Source organism: Nylanderia fulva, unplaced genomic scaffold, assembly GCF_048542155.1.
Source record: "Nylanderia fulva isolate GAGA-0341 unplaced genomic scaffold, ASM4854215v1 Scaffold3, whole genome shotgun sequence".
Taxonomy (NCBI): Eukaryota; Metazoa; Arthropoda; class Insecta; order Hymenoptera; family Formicidae; genus Nylanderia; species Nylanderia fulva.
This window is the reverse complement of record NW_028190368.1, coordinates 491,446-514,365: the sequence shown is the minus strand read 5'-3', so window position 1 is coordinate 514,365 and position 22,920 is coordinate 491,446. Positions and strand designations below refer to the sequence as shown.

Here is a 22,920-nt window from a genome sequence, read left to right as displayed (position 1 = left end):
CTATCGTGTTTTGCTATGCTATATTATTTAACAAAAGATAAATACTCCTTGATTCTTGCCGCGACCATGTTATAGATTATGACGTCAGAAGTGTGAAAATACACCCTAAAATTTTTTGCGTGCTATTTTTAGATGATATAAAAAGATATTTCAATGAAACAACACTATAAAATTCTTTGGCACACTTGTAAAATTGTTCGAAAATCATCCTTTTCCCTTGACAGTCAATCAACAGCTCTAAATTCATTAGAACTTGGAACTCAGACTTTGACATGCGGAATTGCGCATGTGCAAAGATCAACAGACTCAACTATAAAAACGAAATCTGGTCATGTGATTAACTATTCGTGATCGGCTGATATAACTTGTTCGGACAGTGCGACGCCTTATATTAGTCATCTTACAGTTGATTGATTCTAAAGGAAAAAGGTTAGTTTTCGGACAATTTTACAAATGTGCTAAAGAACTTTGTAGTGTTGATTCATTATTAAAATATCTTTATTTCAAAATATCACGCAAGAATTTTGAGCGTGTTTTTTCTCGCTTCTGACGTCACGATTCCGATATATGGTTGGCGAGACCAAGGAACCTTCTTGTGATTGTTATCCACACAGAACATGCTATCCATTAAACGCCAATGTAATCTTCATATAACATCTATGGGTGCTTTCAAGCAACGACACAATACGACACAGTGTATCGTTTTATTTTTGTCATTCACTGGTATTGAAAGAAGATATTAGAATGATACACTGTGTCGTATTGTGTCGTTGTTAAAAAGCACCCTATATCTCCAGGGTGGATATCGAGAATAATACGTGTATATATAGTGATATATTGCCTCATCGTGACTGCATCCTTAGCTTGCTCATGAATTTTTTTATTATTGTAATATAAGAAGAATTAAAAAATATATTGACCATTTTATATATTATTTAATATACATATATTGCTGATATAATAAAAAAAATATTTGATTCCGTAAATGAAAAGATAATTATCGATTTAAATTATATTCATGTTGAATATTTATGATATCAAATATAATGATTACATATCACTATAAACTCGTAAACAATATATGCAAATAATTTTTTGTGCAAATTTTTCAATGTTGTTTTAAATTATAAATAAACTTGATTATAAAGAGATAAAAAAATATCAATTTATATTGATATCTATCAATTTATGCAATTCGTACATAATTATTTATTTATTTATTACTATAGTGCGTTGTTAATTGTTATTTGCATGTATATACATATATATATATACATATAGCGGTATATGCGTTTCTTATATTTTGTCCTTGTTATTTCTGCGTCTTCCTGATAGCTATATAATTAGCTACATGTCTGTTTTATTTTTATTAATGCGATTGCGTTTCTGTTTTAGAACAGCGTTATTATTTTAACAAGAATATGCTTGTTATAATGAATGACGGTGTAAGGACAAATTACGTAATCAATCCAGATCAAACAAGATCAACTCGCGGGCGCAACAGTATTTATAAGAATATATAATAAATATAATTATTTATATTAAAAGTAATTTGCAAGATACATGTAAATGTAGTAAAGGATTGTAATTATATAACGGCTGATTAATACAAAATTATTGCTTCCTCATAGAGGAAGCTTTGTTTTTTCATGATTTTATACTAATCGATAAATCAGACACTAAAAATTATGATAATTGAAATTATGATAATTGAAATAGCTGAAAATGCAATGAGAGTTAAAACTTCGGTACTTTTGTTGGTTGATACTAATTATTTCATAAAACTGATTATCATTTTTATGGAAGCAATAATTTTGTATTAATCAGCCGTTATATAATTACAATCTTTTACTACATTTAAATGTATTTTGCAAATTACTTTTAATATAAATATATATATTTATTATATATTCTTATAAATACTGTTGCGCCCGCGAGTCGATCTTGTTTGATCTGGATTGATTACGTAATTTGTCCTTATACGATATGCAATACATATACGCCCCAAGTAATAAAAAATATATAAGAAACGGTTAAAACTCATTTTCAAAGATATTGTAAATAATGATAATAAAATAAATAATTAATAATTAATAAATAAAATAGAAACCTCTACAAATTATTATAACGTTTTTAAAATATCTTTGAAAATGAGTTTCTAATAAGTTTTAAACGCTTTTTATCTAAATTTTTTTCCTACTTGGAATTCGTAATATATAGGCGTAACCATGGATCGACTTTCTTATTTTTTAGATATAGGAAAGTCCTTCTGAAGATTATATTTCGAAACATTTATGTTTAACTGTATGATGAAATGAATTTATATGTTGACATATTTGAGAAATATGTGCAAATGATGTTTGAGCAGTATTTGCCGTTTCTAAATGTATCTTTTATTTATGATTCAACAATTTAATAAAGAAGAATAATGAAAGATGTACAAATTTTTGTACAATTTTTTATTCATGCAATCTTAATTATAGAAATTATAAAAAAGTCAATTAAGATATCAATGTTTAGATTAAAAAAATAACATCATAGTATTGTGAATAGCAATTTTTACTTGCATTTTTATCTAAACTTTAAATGCCGCATAAAGGTGTATATTTACATACGTCCTGAGAGACCTTGTGAAAATTAATTAGAAAAGATAATTACATTTATTCTATACAGCATTGTATTTATATATAAAAATTACTTTTTATTTTGCTCTTAATAATATAATTCAATTTATTACATCTTACACTATATATTTATTTTTGATCGGAAAAAATTTCGTAACAATTTGTTAAATATCTCGTTACAATAGCATTATAGGTTTAACAAAGTTTCCGCTTCTATTATACGCGTAATGAACATACGAACATGATTTACGTGATTTAAATGAAGGTAATAAAATCTTCCTGTTTATACAAGAAGGAATAATGAATGTCAAGCTAATTGCGCAATTCTATGACCTCAAGCTGTTTTTATGCACAAATGATAAAGATTATTGCAAATATTTTATAAAAATTCCGAAAAATTCTAATTGTAAAATGTTTTTATATGAACGCGATATCGTATTATGGTCAAGATTTTATTACTATCCTTTCTTTTCGAGTCAACTAGTTGGTCAACATTAGCGTGACTTTATTGTTGTTAATTCCCGCCATGTCATCCTAAATAATTATTGTTGTGCTTTCCAGATACAAGGTCAGAATATATAGGGACCGCAGTATTGTGCTTAGATGATTTTAAAATTAACTAGATAAAAATATTCATCTTACAATTAGATAAGATGAAGAAAATTTTGTTTTAAATATATCTAGAAAGATAAAATATTATGTGGTGATTTATCTATAGACAACTTCCAAATAATATTATTTTTAAGTTTTAAAATTGCTTATGTAAACATAGTTATATAATATATATATTATAAAATGTAAATTATATATAAAGGAGATATAAAATTATATTCATACTTTTATTTACAAATATTTACCGTTTGTTGCTTAAGTAATTTTATGTTCTATGACCCTAAATCAAATTATCTGAACATTATTCTAGGTAATTTAGTAAAGATAACACTTTTTCCTTTAAGATGCAGATATGATCATATAACTTTATTTAGATAACAACAAACACTGATAGGGATCATTGTTTAATATTATTGATAATTATTAAGAAGATTTCTTTAATATTAATAGACAATCTTTAAAATAAAACTTAATGATCTCAATAATTATGATTCTTTGACTAATGATGCGAAGACTATTTCTTAGTTGAGTTTATAATTTTATATGTTAAGTGATATAGACATTTTGATTTGTTATGTCTTTTTTTTGTTACTTAGTTATTTAATTTTTTACAACTATTGTAATAAATCATAATAGATAATGAGCATCGATTACAGATTCTGCTAATTATTCATTCTTATGCCGTTTAATTATTGCGATTTATGTAATCTCGCGTTGTTTAATTATTGCGATCTGTGCATGTATCGTGAACAAAAAACGCACATATCCAATAAATAATGTTTTGCAAATATGTAATAAATTATTTACAAAAAATATAATACTTGATGTAGATTTTTTCTGCAAGGAACTGAATTTAATGGCAGCAATTATTAATATTTATCGACGTTTATCATGAAGAATCACGACTTCTTTTTTTTATAATCTTTATTTACCAGATTACTCTAATGAGAATTCACCGAAAGAATTCATTATAGAATGTTCAGAATTCAGTCTCATTATTAGACAAGAATATAAAATCCGTCAAATTTAAAATAGCGTTGTTATATTATAAATAAGCAACATATGACATCCTTGCATGTATTGGTTTATATAATATTGTATCAAAAATATTTAATATACGAGAAAGGAAAATAAATCAGAAAATTTTAAGATTTTATAAATAAACAAAATTAACATCGGGCAAACTAAAAGACAGTTAAATATTTGGATAAAAGAACACATAAACAGCATAAAATTACATACGAGTAATCAGAGCGTGATTAGCAAACATAGAAACAATTATATTTACACGATTTTAATTGGACAGCCTTTGATATTCTACATAAAGAAAAACATACGAAGAAAAGAGAGATTGCGGAAATGTTTTATATTAAAAAATTTAATGACACGATTAATCTACAAAATGACACCGAGAATTTGAATCCTATTTATGATAGAGTGATAAAGGCTGTTTAGTTTAGTTATTGTTTTACCATCTAGTTGGAAGGTTGAGTTGACACAAAGGTTGAGTTGGTGTTATACTTATGTTTGTTATGTGTATTCTAAATAGTTAAATTTAATTTTTATATCAGGTATATTGAAATTATTAAACTATCAATATATTGTCAAGCTTAAATTGCAATTATGTTTATATTTAATGATTATTGTATAAAAATTGATGTTCCATGATTAAATAATCCTTATAATTAGTGTATTTTTTGTAGACTTGATAAGAACCCAAAACAAGGGTGGAAACGTTGTCTTGATTTAATAATATGTCTTAGTAATAATAAAGATATTTTTATGCCAGTTGGGTCGTTAATTTTGTTTATTTATTTTATCATTCACTGGCGAGACAAAGATTTATTGATTATATTTAAGATTTTATATATATATACATACATCAATATAATTTATTTTGAAAAAAGTTTTATCTTTTCAGAAGATATAAAATGTCAGTTAAAAATTATAATTAATGTAACATATATATATATATATATATATATATATATATATGTTACATTAATTATAATTTTTAACTGACATTGTATATCTTCTGAAAAGATAAAACTTTTTTCAAAATAAATTATATTGATGTATGTATATATATATATAAAATCTTAAATATAATCAATAAATCTTTGTCTCGCCAGTGAATGATAAAATAAATAAACAAAATTAACGACCCAACTGGCATAAAAATATCTTTATTATTACTAAGACATATTATTAAATCAAGATAACGTATATATGTTACATTAATTATGTATAAGCTGTTGATGCACATCTTGACTTTGTTGATTAATTATATAATATATTATTTAATTATGTTAATACACGATAATTTATTCTGAAAAAATTTTATCTTACATAGGTATATATATATATATATATATATACTTTATTCTGAAAAAATTATCGTGTATTAACATAATTAAATAATATATTATATAATTAATCAACAAAGTCAAGATGTGCATCAACAGCTTATACATAATTAATGTAACATATATAATTAATGTAATATATATATATATATATATATATATATATATATATATATTATCTGCGCGCCTTTTATCAATGATACGGCGTGCACATGCTCAGTAAGTTTTTTCATGGAATAGCAAGCGAAATGGTACAGATAGAATTCGGTACTGTCAGATCGCGATCTAAACTTGATCCGTAAACAGTTTTTTATTGATCGCTGTGTGTTACATACACGTATGCTTGCCGATTACAATGCATCCGATAAAATCATCTCTCACTTCTGTGATTGTGTGAATTAAATTCATGGTGGTTGATTGCAAAATTAGCAGTCGAATCGTGTCATCTTTGTTTTGTGATCAGTATTTGCTGTTTTCCTAATAAAATTATATAGGTAATCGTCTAGATGAAATTTTCTTAAATGAAAAAGTGTTATCTTGAAATATTAAATTATCTAGAGTAATGTTCAGGTAATTTGATTTAACATAGCTCATAAAAATATATTTAATACAACAAACGATAAAAATTTGTAAATAAAAGTATGAATATATTTTTATATCTCCATTATAATTAACATTTTTTAAATAATTGTGTTCACATAAGCAATCTTAAAACTTAAAAGTAATCTTAAAAGTAATATTATCTAGAAGTTATCTAGGTGAATCGCTATATAATTTCTCTTTTATTTAGATATATATTTGAATTCAAAATCATCTTCATCTTATTTAAGATAAATTTTATATATTTTCCATCTCATCTTTATCTAGATAATTTTAAAATCATCTAAGCACAATACTGCTTGTGATGCATCTCTACGCTGCGTGATAAAAGATTCTCTTTTGTACAGAAGTCGTGCAGTTGCATAAAACTGAAGTTCAGTCGTATATGGTATTGCGCAATAGCACTTTGCCTTGAACACTTTATTACGCAGAATTTTTTATTAGTGTATATATAATCTTATCTTTGAAATTTTTATCCGACAAACTTTTGCTTAACCTTCGAGCCCTTATTGTTGTACAAAATATATAGAATCCGTTTTTGAATTTTGAATTAAATAATTAATTGAAAAATATTTATAGTAATTTTATTGTTTTCATTAAAATTTTTTCAATGCTAACTAAATACGAAAAAAAGTTAATTACTATTCAAACCTATTAAATACAACGTATAAGACGGGCAACAAGAGCCAAATCGCGGATGACAGTGCGTTATCCTAACGAAACTAAATAATTTTTCGTTACAAATAAATACCGGTGCACAAGGCACCAAATTTTTACTTGGACACGGCCAAGATTTTAAATATGAAATAATCTCATATTTTGAGATTTAATTTCAATACCCCTTTAACCCCCCTACGGAAAATAAATAAATGAATGCAAGAGAAAAATATAGATCCGAAAATCGCTGAATCGGGAATTCCCGAAACATTGCAGTAAAGTTGTATGCGGGAATTCCCGATTCAGCGATTTTCGGATCTATATTTTTCTCTTGCATTCATTTATTTATTTTCCGTAGGGGGGTTAAAGGGGTATTGAAATTAAATCTCAAAATATGAGATTATTTCATATTTAAAATCTTGGCCGTGTCCAAGTAAAAATTTGGTGCCTTGTGCACCGGTATTTATTTGTAACGAAAAATTATTTAGTTTCGTTAGGATAACGCATTGTCATCCGCGATTTGGCTCTTGTTGCCCGTCTTATACGTTAAATTTATATTTATATTACAGAGCCTTGTTAAAACTCTTATATTCTATTAAATACAATTATGGAAAAAAATAATTAACATTGTTAATAATTAAAATTCTTTAAAAAATGAAAAAATATGGTTTGACCTAATAATTAGAACTGCATTTTACAGCGTAAAAGACATTGAAAAGTTGGTAATATATTATATAAAACCTTCAAACCGCGGGTGACCATAAAATATAACGGTTAAATAACATTCATTAAACAGATTCCACAAGTTATCTCAAATAACTCATAAATCTTTCATCCGTATAATATTTCATTGCATCATTATCTACTTGATTTGCAATGATTTGTATATTCTACTTTTTCCATGGAATATTAATATGTATATATTAATAAAAACATTTTTGTCCACTCTTATTTCATACGTATGAAAAATCCGCGTTTCAACTTTCGATCTTTTATCTATATTCTATATAATCATATATACACATAAAATGTTTTGTTGGAATAAGTTTTTTTATTTCTACATCTATTTCTACGCCTATAGAATTGTTATCTTAGCACGCACACTGGAAGGTTAAATAGCGGTCGTAAAAACTTGAGTTTTAATTCCTAATGAGATTTTTACAACGTTCTAAAAATAAACGCTAATTTACACATACACACACGTTGTACATTCGATAAAAAATCGCTATCAATTTTATTTCTTAGCTCTCAACTCCTAGCTTTTTTTTAGCATTGACATATCTGAATGCTCGGAAATCGGAGAAAAAGAACTAGACTTTCAATAAATTATCATTATTTTCTTCTAAACAGTTTAGAGTGAATGTTAATGTGCGTAATTTGCAACCTTGTTTCTTAAAATTTTTAATATACAGAGTGTCCGGTAACTAACGGACCAATGATTAAGGGCGGATTCTCTGGCCAATTTGGAGACGATTTTTCCTTAGCAAAAATGTTGAGAAGTCAATAATTTTCGAGTTATAAGCGATTGAAAAAAATGGGTTTTTTGAAAACTAAACGTTTTGGAGTTAAAAGTCTAACATAATTACAGTCTTCAGTTAATTTCAGGTAGAGTTTACTATAATAAAATTTTAATTTGAGGCTTAGTTATAAAGATACATAATGACAATTATTGGAAAGCTGTAAAAAATGATGACCTTTTTCGACATTTTTGCTGAGGAAAAATCGTTCCCAAATTGACCAAAGAATCCACTTGTAATCGTTGATCCGTTAGTTACCGGACACCCTGTATACGTAAAAAACTTGCAACACATAGTTCCATTTTTTGATATTTTTAATATATAACATAATCTATATAATAACGAATCTTCATAATATATGTGTAATACTAGCGGAAATTTAAATTGTACTAACTTTTTAATAGGTTTTAGTAAATTAAATTCAAATTTTGACGATAGCTCAAGCATCAAAGTGGAAACGATAATAATTTTTGTACTATTTTTGGAGATCTCTCACACATTTTTCAACAAGGCCAAAGTATACTAATTATATTAATTAACGTAACCAGTTTTTAAAGTAGAACACATGAAATAAAATGCAGAAAAACATTGCAGTAAAGTTGTATGCATAAAACTGTGCAAAAAGAATAAAGATTACGCATATTTCATTTAAGAGAGAGAGAGAGAGAGAGAGAGAGAGAGAGAAAGGGAGGGAAAAACACAACATATTATGCACACATTGCTATTACGCTTCTTAAGCATGCGCATTATATACTATGCTTAACACTTATACTTTGTAAATGACGTTTATCTTTTTAATCGTGAAAAGTCAATTCGCAACACTAGATACACGCGAGAACTCATCAGATAAGTGAGTCCGTTACATTAAACTGATAGTTGTGTTATGTGTATTTATGTATGTATATATATATATATGTATACACTACCGTCAAAAAGTTTGAGATCAAGGTAATAAATATAGATCACGGAAAAAATACAAAATAAAAATTGCACGTTAAGATATGACATTCCGCTGATTGTTTCTTTTTTATTGATAGCTATAAGATCATATTATTAACACCATAAAAGTAAAAATAATTTGCATTATTTTTGGAGTAGAAATGATAAATTTATAAATCTTAAAATTTTTGGACGGTAGTATATATATGTACATACATGTAAGTTCAAGTAGCACAAAGTGGGACAGACTTTCATAATAAGGATCATAAATATCGTAGCATCATTTCGTGATCGAATCTTGAATCAAGTAGAAGTGATCTTACATAATTTTGCTTTTTAAAAAGAAATCTTTTTAAACGATTTTTTCTTGAGGAAAGACTCTATTTTTTCTCTTCTTTTTTCTTTTAGAATATATATATTATATTGTATTTAATTATACTACATTTATTGTAAAGCATGATAAACTTTGTGATATATAATTAGTGGTGAAGCAGTGATACCTGGTATAAGTGTCAAATGTCTGCTGTTTGAATAATATTAAATATTTCGATGTAACAAATAGGTACCAAAATTTAGCATTTTTTCGAAATTTGCGCAAAATTAAAATGTGATTTAATAAAAAATTAAACTCATTAAACAAAGTACTAGGCGAATGTTTTATGATGTAGAATCAATGTTTCTTTACTATCTCGATTTTTTAAAGTATATTGTATAAAAGTGATGGAAAATATTTTTTTCGGAAGCAGAATTAACTGCGTATTCAATATTTTTCGTAATTCATAATTTTCGAGATTCATGACTGTTTTCATTAAACAGTGATAATGATGAAAATATAACGTGATAACGCGACGCTTATATCGTTGTGCAACCGTACATTATTACCAAAGATTAGAAATTTAAGTTCGAAAATCATATAATATCTCTCATCGTATTTTATAATATAAACTTATCATATACCTTATGATAAGCGTTTATATTAAAGTTTTATTAAAAAGAGAATAAATATACATTTTAAGCAGTAATTTTTTTTAATGATCTCATAAAATACGGCTGAATAATAAATATAAAACATTTGTCATTTTCTTAAATTTTTTGATTCGCTAATGAGCAGAGCATAAATTCCACATTTAAACGAGTGGCATAAATAATTGAGAAATAATTTCATTGACATTAATTTCAACTTTGATTGATAATATGTTTATTAATTTATATGTATATGTATATATCATACTTCATATTATCTCATCAATTATATGTTTATTAAATTATTCGAAAATATTTACCGATGTATATATGTGTGTGTGAATGTGTATGTGTAAGATTCCAATATAATTCTACTTTAACAAATATCCATAATAATTTAAGCATTAATATGAACTTAAACCGTATATGTTCACAGGATACAATGGACATAATCTCTTTGATATTGTGCGCCCTGTTCATTATCTTAATAATTCCGTCAACTATATCATTAATATATCGTCAGTATGTTATTCGACGGAAGAATAAAAATATATCTCAGTGCGGTGGATTTCCTTTCGGCGTGGCATTTGAAATGATAAAACTGAGCAGTTATGGTAAAGACCTTCGTGAATAAGAATATTGAATTTACATAATTTAAATTTTTAAATCAGTATAAATAATTACAATAAATATTAAATATCTGATTGTGTGCTTATTCACAGAACGCGTCCAATGGTTTAAGAAACGTATATTGCATTTTAAAGAAGGAATCTTCGTATATTGGATTGGTCTAAATCCGTTTATTAGTATCTATAAACCTGAATTTATAGAGGTAAGAATAAATCTTGCTAATATAAAGTATCGGTTATATGTATGTATATGATATTATTTGCGATGACAAATATACATATAAATGATATAGTTATAATTTGTTATTGTAAGAAAGTCAAGCTTTTTTGCGATAGTGGAATATAAAGAAACTTATAAACTTGTTATTAAAATTTCTCGTATTATTATTAAAAACTTTTTCAGTGCAATAATTACACGGAAAAAATAATTTTGTCAGCAATATTGTTCTTGCTATTGTATAAATATAAAAAATTAAATTTTATTATTATTATTATTTAATAATATAAAACTTCTTCTTTGGTGTAATTAAAAAATTTTTGCTGAATAAATTTATTTATAGAAATATAAAAATTTGCTGTTAAAGTAAAATAGTTTACACCTAATAAGTGCTTTTTGCAATTTATTACTTTGATGATTGTAGAATAGAAAGTAATTTATTATTTTAACAAACAATTTTGTTTGTGTTATATATATATATATATATATATATATATATATATGTTGTGTGTGTGTATCAAGATTTGACAACATTAATTTCAGCAAAGAAAATTAACATTCCGAACAAATCTTTCTTTTCGTTCTGTTTGTATATATTATATAATAAAAGATTTCTTTATTGCGAAACTGTAAAATATCGTGAGTTTGCAAATTTTGCTTTTTACATAAAACAAAAAATTTAAATGAGTCTTCTCAGATAAATAGTGCTAAGACACATTAAAAGACTATCTATGTATAATAAAAATAAGGAAATTTATTATTCAGAGATTAAAAAAACAATATCCACTATATTTTATTCGCGTAAAAAAATTAAAAATTTGAAAAAAATACATTTTATACATATAACGAATGTGACAAATTTTATTATACGCGCCATTATATTCTTTTTACTCATTTTGCAGACTATTTTGCCCAGCACCGTAAATATCGAGAAAGGAGAGACTTATAAGTTGTTACATTCTTGGTTAGGCATGGGACTTCTCACTTCTACAGGTAAACACACACATAAATTAACTCGTTTAAGTTTGTTCATATTATCTTATTAAAGATAAAAAGTAAAGTACAGTTTATATGTTTAGCATATAGTTTATATGTTTTTAATAATAATTTATGATTATTTATGATTATTCGCGAAAGTGTTTTAATTAAACAAATGATAAAAAGACAAAAGAAAAAATATTTTAATATAAATATACATAAATGCAAATATTTGTATATATGAACTGACATATAAGAAAAAATCTCTACTCTTTTGCACGTTTACCTTTGTATCCAGTTACTTATGTAACTGATTTTATATTGATATTAATTTTATATATATTCATATAAATTGGAGCGCTTTAGGAGCATTACTAACTTGTTTCTGAAACTTTTTAATTTATTTACATTATTGTGAATATTTAATAGCAAAATACAAGAAAAACAAAAGTAAAATGATAAACAAAATGTAATAATGTTTTCTCGTTTTTATTTGTACTATGCGTATTTATATTCATAATATTTCTTGATATGTTTAATATATTAATATATCGCTGATTGATATTACTTCAGGGAAACAATGGTTTCATGACAGAAAACTCATCGGGCCAACGTTTCATTTTAGTATATTGGATCAATTTGCTATAGTTATGTCTGAAAAATCAGAGATCCTAACAAAATGTCTTGAGAAGGAAGTAGCAAAAAATCCAGGGAAAGCTATCAATATTTTTCCGTTCTGTAACAATGTTGCTCTTGACGTCATATGTGGTAATATATCTATATATTTCATATTGTTGATTATAAATAATTTTTGAATATAAAAAAGTAATATCTCGGACATGGTATATTTTATTTTGTAGTAGCAAATTTTATTAATTATAAAATTAAGATTTAGAAAGACAGGGCCAACTATAACGAGCATATTAAATTAGTGAGAGATGTAATGTCAACACATAATTGATTTATTTCTTAGTAGATACAATGATAATAAAAATAATAAAACGTTTCGGCTGTTACCTCAGCCTTCTTCAGTAAATATAAAAACAATAAAAATTCTTTTAAGAAAAAATTATGACATATTACGCATTAGAGTCTATTTTTTAATGAATATTTTGGTTTAATAAGTCGATGAATTTAAATTGGGTTACGCTTATAACATTTATTAAATTAGATATTTTTTCTAATCGGCTAACCATTTTTTAGTTAAGATGGTAAACTTTTTGATTATGTCAAAAAACATGTAAACGAGTTCCCTGTTGTTAGTAGAACAGGTTGACGGCCCATTCCACGTCATCAATTCTTTTGAACATTATTAGTTAAAATTATCGTCAGAACCGCTTGATATGAGAATTGAAAACAATTAGATGTTATCCAGCATCAAAAAGTTAGTCACCATCATCAAGGATATTTCAATTCTCATATCAAGCGGTTCTGACGATAATTTTAACTAATAATGTTCAAAAGAATTGATGACGTGGAATGGGCCGTCAACCTGTTCTACTAACAACAGGGAACTCGTTTACATGTTTTTTGACATAATCAAAAAGTTTACCATCTTAACTAAAAAATGGTTAGCCGATTAGAAAAAATATCTAATTTAATAAATGTTATAAGCGTAACCCAATTTAAATTCATCGACTTATTAAACCAAAATATTCATTAAAAAATAGACTCTAATGCGTAATATGTCATAATTTTTCTTAAAAGAATTTTTATTGTTTTTATATTTACTGAAGAAGGCTGAGGTAACAGCCGAAACGTTTTATTATTTTTATTATCATTGTATCTACTAAGAAATAAATCAATTATGTGTTGACATTACATCTCTCACTAATTTAATATGCTCGTTATAGTTGGCCCTGTCTTTCTAAATCTTAATTTTATAATATCACACGAGCCTTGTCTTTAAATATCTAATTGTTTTCCTTATTAAATTTATTAATTATGATATGAATAATAGAGACTCATCAAAAGTATTAAATTTAAATTTTGTTTAATTGGCATGTTTTTTTGTTATAATAATACATTGATTGCTTTATATCATTTATTTCGTTATCAAAGGTTTAAAATACGTTTATTGAAAAAATAAATTATTTTACTTCAAATTTATTTCTTTCACACAATCAAATTTAATCGGCACACAAAACTTTTTGTTGTGTCGGAAAAAATTAGTCTTACCTACATTATCAAATAATTGATTTTAACTATTCGACTTTATATTATTCACAAAAGTTATAAGTATCAACCTTTTTTTTTCTCTGCAATTTATAATGTAGCATACTTTGACGAGAAAGTTATGACAATATTAACAAGTTATTATTTTACAGAAACTGCAATGGGTGTGGATGTACGTGCTCAAGAAGTTGAAACCATGTATACCACAACAATACATAGGTCCGAAAAGTCATAAATTACATATTTTGTTAATAATAAAATAGTATAATTTAATAGTTTAATTACTATTAATTTATTAAGATTTTTTAAAGAATTAACAGCAAATTTTATATAATTAATTAAGTAACGTAATAGTATAATTAATTAATATAATAGTATAAATATGCTGTTATATCGGTCTTATATTTTAATCATACTTTTAGAAACTCTGTATTAATACTCAAACGACTATTTCAACCGTGGCTTTGGTCAGAATGGGCGTACAACTTAGTGCCTACAGGAAAAGAATATAAATCAGCGGTCAATAGACTACATAAATTCACGAATGAAGTACGCGCTAAACACTAATTCTGTATTCATTTATATTATTTTATTTAAATGAATTCAACAAGTTTACAACGGTTGAATAATAAATTTCAGGTAATAAGTAAGAAAAAGATTGCACGAGAATCGCAAAACGGTTTCGTCAAATCAGAAAACGAGGATGAAGATGAAGATATTGATATGAGTACGCTTATTAAATTATTGTTATTCAAATGTTTTGAAGGATTGTGTGAATATATTTTGAATTATTCTTGTGAAATTTATTGCGTTAGGGAAACGGAAGAGGAAAGCTTTTCTGGATCTGTTACTAGATCAGAATGAGAAAGACGAAGCTCCGTTAACCGATGATGAAGTAAGAGCACAAGTCGACACATTCATGTTCGAGGTGAGAGAAAAGTCTTTACAATTTCATACAAAATTTCGTCTTATTAATATGTAATGTAGTTATAAATAATATTTTTATTATGAATAATTATTAATAAAAATTGAATATAATGATACAGGGTCACGATACAACTGCGGTTGCAATAACTTGGACGCTCTTTCTTTTGGGCAATAATCTCGAGCAACAAGAAAAAGTTCACCAAGAACTCGATGAAGTTTTTCAAGATTCTGAAACACCAGCCACCGTAAAGGAGCTATCGCAATTAAAATACCTCGAGAGAGTCATAAAGGAAACGCTCAGAATATTCCCAAGTGTGCCCTTTATCTTTAGAAAATTAACGGAAGATGTAAAAATAGGTATGATGACTTCTATTAATATATATTCTCACTTCTATTAATATTAATACATTAAAAAAAATTTATTGAATTTGAATAAATATTTATTTCAATACTGTCTAATAATATATCTTATATCTTTTCAAAACATGAATATTTATTTGTTTGAAATAAAATAATTCATTAGGCGGCATTGAAATAAATATTTATTCAAATTCAATAAATTTTTGTTCAGTGTACTTGTATTAATATTAATATCAAGATAAAGGAGATAGGAATATCTTAAGATATTCACATTAATATGCGCAATGTAAAATTAATGCTCACTTTAGATGATCTCTAATTTGCGACAAAATTCAGGATAAAGTTATATTTATTGTTTTATACTCCGCGTGTAAAATTATTTATTTTGATTATAAAACTCCATCACGAATTATATCCAAACTGTCTAAAATAGATTTAAAATTATATTGTGAGTTTTACACAAAAGCTTGTTTTTTTACATCACGAAACATCTATATTAAAAAAGTTTATCGACATGAAATTTTATATGACAGAATGCAGTCTATATATAATCTATAACAATTTGTTTTATTTTAGGTGATTATACGCTCCCGAAAGATACTACGGTTTCAATTGAAATCCTATTCACCCAAACAAATCCGGAAGTTTGGCCAGATCCAGAGAAGTTCGATCCAGATCGCTTCCTTCCGGAGAATGTGAGAAATAGGAATCCATATGCTTATATTCCGTTCAGCGCTGGACCGAGAAACTGTATCGGCCAAAGGTTTGCTTTACTCGAAGAGAAAACGATATTAACAGCTTTTTTGAGAAAATGGAGAGTGAAAAGTGTAAAAAAGACAGCTGATATTCAATATGGATCCGCTCTTATTTTACGACCATTCGAAGAAATAATGATGTATTTAACGCCAAAAAAATAATCAATTCATACTAACAAAAATATCATATTTCTCTTCGTGTGTAATTATAATATATTTCTCGATAAAACGGAATTCAAATATTTTCATCCTTTTGTTATTAATTGTCATTGAGGATATTTATATATGTTTTATGTACTTATTATATATATACTTTTATATACTTATATTTTTAATACATGTATGGTGATTGATATATGAGACATATCCTAAGTAGCAAGCGTAGATCATTTTATATCGAATAACGACAAAATGACGGCATAATGATGTCAATTTAGTACTTGGAATGTGTTTAAAAATCATGAAACATGAATCAAACATATGCGTTATATTATATTCCATAATTCAGAGTTAAAAAAAACATAATAAATAATTTACAAACATTTATTTCCTATGTTGATTATTTCAATTGCAAAATATCAAATATACAGAGTGTATATTTAAATAAGTGCGAACACTTTTAGGAGATATGATTCTTTGTTGAAAATTAAGAGATGTTTTTTATATAAACACATTTTCTTATATCCCTCTTTAATAAGATGTTACACTTTCCTAAAGAGTGAGATAAAGATAAATTAAAAAAATGAATTCTGGTGGATACTTTCAGTTTCATTTTTTAAATTTGTATATAAAATTTGAGAAAAAAACAAAACTTAATTTTTACCCCCCTTTTTAGAAAAGTGTGTGATACCTCAAGAAGGGAATATAAAAAAACCCCTCTTAATTTTCGACAAAAAATTATCTAAAATTTTTCGCACTTATTTAGATACACCTTATATATATATATATATATATATATATATATATATATATATATATAATATAATATCACAAAAATATGATAACCATGATATAAAAAACTATAAACAAAAAAATGGGACTAAACAGTCACATTTCTCTCTTTCTTTGAAAATCTATTTTATTTTGTACATTATTGTCAGATCTTGCAATGCGGCGAGAATTCAAGAATAATAGATAATTAATCTGCTGCTCATTATTTATACGCAAGTAAATATATCTATAAGCAACGCGTTGTGGTTATGGGTCATATATCGTAGGCTGTCCCTCAAAAAAATCGCGATATATATATATATATATATATATGTATAGCCGATAAATCGATGCACCGAAGTAAACGCGGTCCAATTATAATTAAGCAATTGAGCTTACCTTGATAATCTGACGATTAATAGACATCCAACGATCCGATATGATCCTTCTGCACTCTGCGTTGCCGCCACGTTATATCGATCGCGATTATCGATCTAACTGCATCTCGTATGCGTATCACTCTGCAAATATTTACAAATTATTTACAACATATCCGCGCACATGCACTTATCACTTATCACTTTATATATTTCTTATCGCACACGTTTTGTATACACGCATTTACGCACATATATCTACCTGTAAATCGAGATTGAAAATTGACTTGTCAATTGGTGAGCCTGACGCCGCGCCGCGGCGGAGTTCGCGCTGTCGCCACGCGGAGGCTCCACTATCGATATTCGGAGTTCTCCCGTCACTCCCGAACGCACAGCTGGTCGGTGGGCGAAATCAGCGACGAGCGACGACACGTTCTACGTAATAAACGAGGGAGTAACGATGCGACAGAACGCGTGACGAGCTTGAGTAGACACAGAGACGTGCACTTGTCGCTAAACACCGTCCGTCCGCGTGCATCGGAAAGGAAAGAATTATGCAATTGCGTTCGACACACCCGTGTTACCGAAGGATCAGATGAAGGAGGCTGCCTTTCCTTTTACTTTCTCGACGTCTTGAATCTGCGATCAGAATGGTTTCCCTCACGCGAATCTCTTTCGTTACACTTCTCTATGGTAAGTGTGGCTCCCGGTCACACACATATCGAAATGTTACTCTTGTCCGTAGAAAATAATACATACGTTATAGTATTTGATCGTTTTGCGCGCGACGTAATCTCGCACCTCGGCCGATCGATAACGAGATATTCGCTTGACATTTCTAATCTCTAATTTGATTACCATTTATACAGAAAATTTATCATTTATAAATGCATGTAGAAAATGTATGTATATATATATTTTTTTTGCATTTCAATTTTATAATGTGAATATGAATTTATAAAAACATTTGGTAAATTCTATTTGCCAATCAAATTTAATTAGACATTTAATTCAATTTGAATAACTCAATTTATTCATATGATCTTATGTAAGAAATATCTTTGCTTTTTTTATCAATTTCAAATTAATATAATACTTTAAACATTATGTTGAATTTTATCTGTATAACAGATGTATATCTTGATTTCTTATCGGAACTTTGTTTCGCGCCTAATATTTCTCAACAACGAGTAATATTTCCAAATGCAAGCACTTGTTATCGTTTAATTACATTTTAGCTTTTTCAGCAATTTTGATGCACACGGCAGGCTCGCGCGTGCTCGAATTGAGTGATAGGTAAGTAATCTGGCAATATCATATACCGTTTCGATTTTTCCAATTATAAAAGGAGACCTTAACTAATATCTGCCTCTTGTAGATTTCTGGATATACACAAAGATGGACAGTGGCTTGTCATGGTATGTTTTCTCTTTTATACAAAACATTTTATATATTCAAAATATATAACTATTTTCATTTTTTGTAGATGTATGCGCCATGGTGTGCACATTGCAAGAGATTGGAACCAGTTTGGTCTCATGTCGCTCAACATTTGCATGCAACATCAATACGAGTGGGACGTGTGGATTGTACTAGATTTACCAGTGTGGCGACTTCATTCAAAATTAAAGGATTTCCTACCATTCTATTGTAAGTGCGTCTTTCTCTCTGTGATCTCTGAAATACTAATATCTTTGATAATATCTTCCATTTACAGTTTAAAGGGTGATCAAGAACATGTATATCACGGTGACAGAACTAGAGATGAAATAGTCAAATTTGCTTTAAGATTAAGCGGTCCCCCTGTGCAAGAGGTAACAAGACCTCAGAGCTTTGATATTATAAAAAGAGATCGGGATCTCTATTTCTTATACGTAGGCAGTAGATCTGGAGCTTTCTGGGTAAGCTCTTTTCACAATTTTATTGTAAATTTTTATAAAGGCAATTTAAAAAGTTCAATTTTTAATTATATTGTCTAAATGCATTAAATAAATGCAGGAACTTTATCACAAGACTGCAAATGTATTTCAAGCACATGCATTCTTTTATCAATCTCACCCGAACGTCGTAAATAAACACGCGCCTGTAGAAAATGTTCCGGCAGTATTCGTGTACAAAGAAAGCTCGCATTATAATTTCACTGGTAAGAGTTAATCTGATAATAAGAGAAAATGATGTTTATTATCTATAATCAAAATACTTAATTCGATTTGTAGGACACAACTTGAGTGACATAGAAAAAATGAACGAGACGCTTTACAAATGGGTGAACGCGGAACGTTTCCCGACATTTCCGAAAGTGACCAGAGGAAATATAAATCAATTATTCTTAACAAATAAAAATCTCGTTTTAGCGGTAGTGGAAGAAAATCAGTTAGAAGAAGTCGCGCCCGATATGCTGGAATTTAGAGACATGGTCGAGTCTGTGATTAAGAGCAAACGAGAGAAATATCACGAGTATGTTTACTTGCCAGCACATATTTCGATATAGAAGCACTGGATATAAATTAATATCACAATTGTATTCAGTCATTTTCAGTTTGGTTGGATAGCTAGTCCCGATCTAGTCAATAGCATAGCGATGATGGTACTACCTTTACCGAGCTTAATTGTGATAAACACAACTACTAATCACCATCACATTCCCGATGATGAAACAGAGAAACTGACTCCGTACGTGATAGAATTGTTCCTAGAGCAGATTCGCAATGAAAGTGCTCCGGTACATATCTTTTAATTAATTCTATTAAAAGAATATATTAACAGTAAGAATCTATTATAATTATTGATAAATTTTCAGCGATACGGTGGAAACACTTGGATAGTACGTAGTTATAGAACTTGGTTTGAATTGAAAACTACTCTGGCTTCAATGTGGAAGGGCGATCCTATCTTAATGACTGTATTGGTCGGTTTACCAGTTGGATTCTTGTCATTAATATGTTATGGTATTTGCTGTCCAGATATCTTGGACGCGAATGATGAAGAAGATGGTATAATTTTTTTACATGATGAAAAGAAACTAGTTTTTATATAGAAATAAACATAACATATGTAATCGTTCTTGTGTTCTTTTTAGAAAATGCTGGAGCGAGCCATATGAAGAATGATTAAAAATCATTATGGATATATATTATACAGAGAATTTCGAGATGCAATTTTTTTATTATATGTAGCGTACATGAACGCTTATGATTATGTAATATGTTCTTAAGAAAAATTTGCCAAAACAGTTTTAAGATTGTGAGAGTTTTTATACAATAATGTATATCGCTAACATTCCATATATTTTTTATTTTTGGTAAACTCATCTTTGTGTATATGTACTAATTTCTTTTATGATTGTGTTGTAAAAAAAAATCCCGAGACAATACAACCGAGTTAAGTGAGTATGTACATACTCGGAAAAATTTGTCTTTTAACAAAAAGCTTTAAAAAAAAAGAGAATATAAGATATATCAAAAATTTGTATATTAGACACGACTGTTCACGTAATTTGTGAAAGATTGTATTAAGTATCAAACATTGTTTTTTTTATATATATATATGGATGAAATAACGTTAATATATTTAGCATCATGTAAGTTGTGCGAAATTGTTGTTTGTTGTATTGTGTAGACTGCAAGCGTGATTGTGTGATTTCTTTTCGAGAAGGAAAAATAATCTCTTGCGTGTGTTAGGCGTTTGCTGAATGTATATTTATATGTATCGAATAAAAAAAATATAAACTAAACATTTCTGTCGTGTTACTATTATTACAGAAGGATATATGAAATATTTTATCGTAAGATGGGAGATAATGTTGGACAATTTTCTCTTATATCTATATCAAAATCTGCCATATTGGCATTAGTAACTTTTATTTTTATAGCATAAAAGTAAAACACAACTAAGCATAAAAATAATGTGTATTGTAACTGTAAAAGGTTACCTTTAACTGCATACACAAATTGAGAGTAAGTTTCCCAATCAAAGTAACATATCGGATATAAAATTTGTACATTTGCTACAAATCCATATCATCATCTGAATCCAAAGCTGCTCTTCTTCTATCAAACTGAAAAGATAAAATAAAGTTTTAATATTGTCACTTTAGATTACATTATTAGATGCATATTTAAATTACACTAACTTTGACAGTTGTTTTCCTTTGCGTTTGTTGATTTAAACTCTCAAGTAAATTAATTAATTGTTGCTCTCCAAGTTTCCCGGGTAGTTGACGATTTTGTGCCATATTCAGAATCATTTCTTCTACCATTTTTCCTTTCTCTGGTTTCCCAAGACAAAGTGTGTTTACTATCAACATATATATACATTATTAACTAACGTACCTGTATATTACATATATCTGTCAATTATATAGAATTGACACTGGCAAAATAGAAGGTACATGATGTAATCTATATGATCTTACATCTTGCTCTAGCTGACTGATCCAATACTTGAGTCAATATAGTATGTTTCATCTCTTCCATGCGTTGCATCTTTTCCTCCATCGCTTGTTTATTGTCGGCATTGTTACCCTAGAATAATAAATATATACATATATACACATATATATATATATATATATATATGTATGTGAGTAATTTTTTATTTTAAATTCTCTCTTGTCAAATATAAAACAGTATCCTATACTTAACCTCGATGTTACATATTTTATGTATATAAATGTTATATTTAAGTAATTATCAAAAAGAATGAATAGCATATCCAATTAAAATATTTTTCAGCTATAAATTTAACTGCAGAATTTCATAACAATTACCTTATATTGGGATTGCAACTGCATCAAACGTTGCTGTCGTATTGCTTCAAGTTCGGGATCTGACATATTTACGCTTTTTCGTATTCTTTTGTTAAATTTTCTAGATTCTAAAATCAAACCGCGGCGGTTTAATTACGGCTGTTAAATCACTTAATTCTTCTTAAACTTTCGTGAACATTCGTGAACGTCATACGTTCAATATGCATACGTAAATTTATATATAGCCTTGCATCTTCACTATAGATTTGCCCGTTTTACTTGTACCTTCTACACTCAATTTTTTTGTTTTTTTCCTTCTCTTCGCAACCTCGAAGATATGATTTTATCTCATTTCTTAGACATAAGATTTGTTAAATATATTTGATTGCAAAATTATAAAATTGTGAACAATTTCAGAAAAAATTATTTATTATTATTCCGAGTAATGCTAATTGTTCCTGTAACATCCCGGACTGCACTTTTGCTTTATTTATATCTTATATTATTTATATCTAGATAGATCCAGAGAAAGAAATTAAACTTAAAA

At 27.5% G+C, this 22,920-nt stretch overlaps 3 protein-coding genes and 1 long non-coding RNA gene across 9 annotated transcripts; 2 read left to right on the top strand and 2 right to left on the bottom strand.

The window, feature by feature from the left end:
* The first annotated feature begins 334 nt into the window (after positions 1-334).
* On the top strand, positions 335-16,865 carry LOC114934540 (cytochrome P450 4C1-like). Of its 5 annotated transcripts, none has more exons than XM_085484555.1 (11): positions 335-429; positions 10,715-10,892; positions 11,001-11,110; positions 12,027-12,117; positions 12,676-12,870; positions 14,430-14,496; positions 14,700-14,826; positions 14,917-15,004; positions 15,093-15,205; positions 15,324-15,561; positions 16,141-16,865. In XM_085484555.1, the coding sequence occupies exons 2-11, from the start codon at positions 10,721-10,723 to the stop codon at positions 16,479-16,481; spliced, it is 1,542 nt and encodes a 513-aa protein (XP_085340681.1). In that variant the 5' UTR covers positions 335-429; positions 10,715-10,720; the 3' UTR covers positions 16,482-16,865. The 5 variants fall into 5 exon arrangements, with proteins under 5 accessions (XP_085340681.1, XP_085340684.1, XP_085340682.1 ...); XM_085484558.1 differs by lacking the exon at positions 335-429 and adding an exon at positions 5,884-6,096; XM_085484556.1 differs by lacking the exon at positions 335-429 and adding an exon at positions 9,146-9,226.
* A 454-nt stretch (positions 16,866-17,319) lies between these two features.
* LOC146722542 (uncharacterized) lies at positions 17,320-18,433 on the bottom strand. Its single transcript, XR_014925104.1, has 2 exons — positions 17,889-18,433; positions 17,320-17,770 (listed from the first exon to the last, which is right to left on the bottom strand). It is a non-coding gene; the product is annotated as an uncharacterized LOC146722542 (long non-coding RNA).
* Positions 17,980-21,359, top strand: Tmx3 (Thioredoxin-related transmembrane protein 3). Of its 2 annotated transcripts, none has more exons than XM_029307416.2 (10): positions 17,980-18,319; positions 18,874-18,922; positions 19,005-19,044; positions 19,113-19,276; positions 19,344-19,527; positions 19,625-19,769; positions 19,843-20,083; positions 20,156-20,348; positions 20,427-20,619; positions 20,706-21,359. In XM_029307416.2, the coding sequence occupies exons 1-10, from the start codon at positions 18,277-18,279 to the stop codon at positions 20,738-20,740; spliced, it is 1,287 nt and encodes a 428-aa protein (XP_029163249.2). In that variant the 5' UTR covers positions 17,980-18,276; the 3' UTR covers positions 20,741-21,359. The 2 variants fall into 2 exon arrangements, with proteins under 2 accessions (XP_029163249.2, XP_029163176.2); XM_029307343.2 differs by having other exon boundaries at positions 18,865-18,922.
* PDCD-5 (programmed cell death 5) lies at positions 21,303-22,743 on the bottom strand. Its single transcript, XM_029307809.2, has 4 exons — positions 22,395-22,743; positions 22,041-22,149; positions 21,759-21,922; positions 21,303-21,683 (listed from the first exon to the last, which is right to left on the bottom strand). Exons 1-4 carry the CDS (start codon positions 22,458-22,460, stop codon positions 21,633-21,635), a joined length of 390 nt encoding a protein of 129 aa, XP_029163642.1. The 5' UTR covers positions 22,461-22,743; the 3' UTR covers positions 21,303-21,632.
* Between the last annotated feature and the right edge of the window lie 177 nt (positions 22,744-22,920).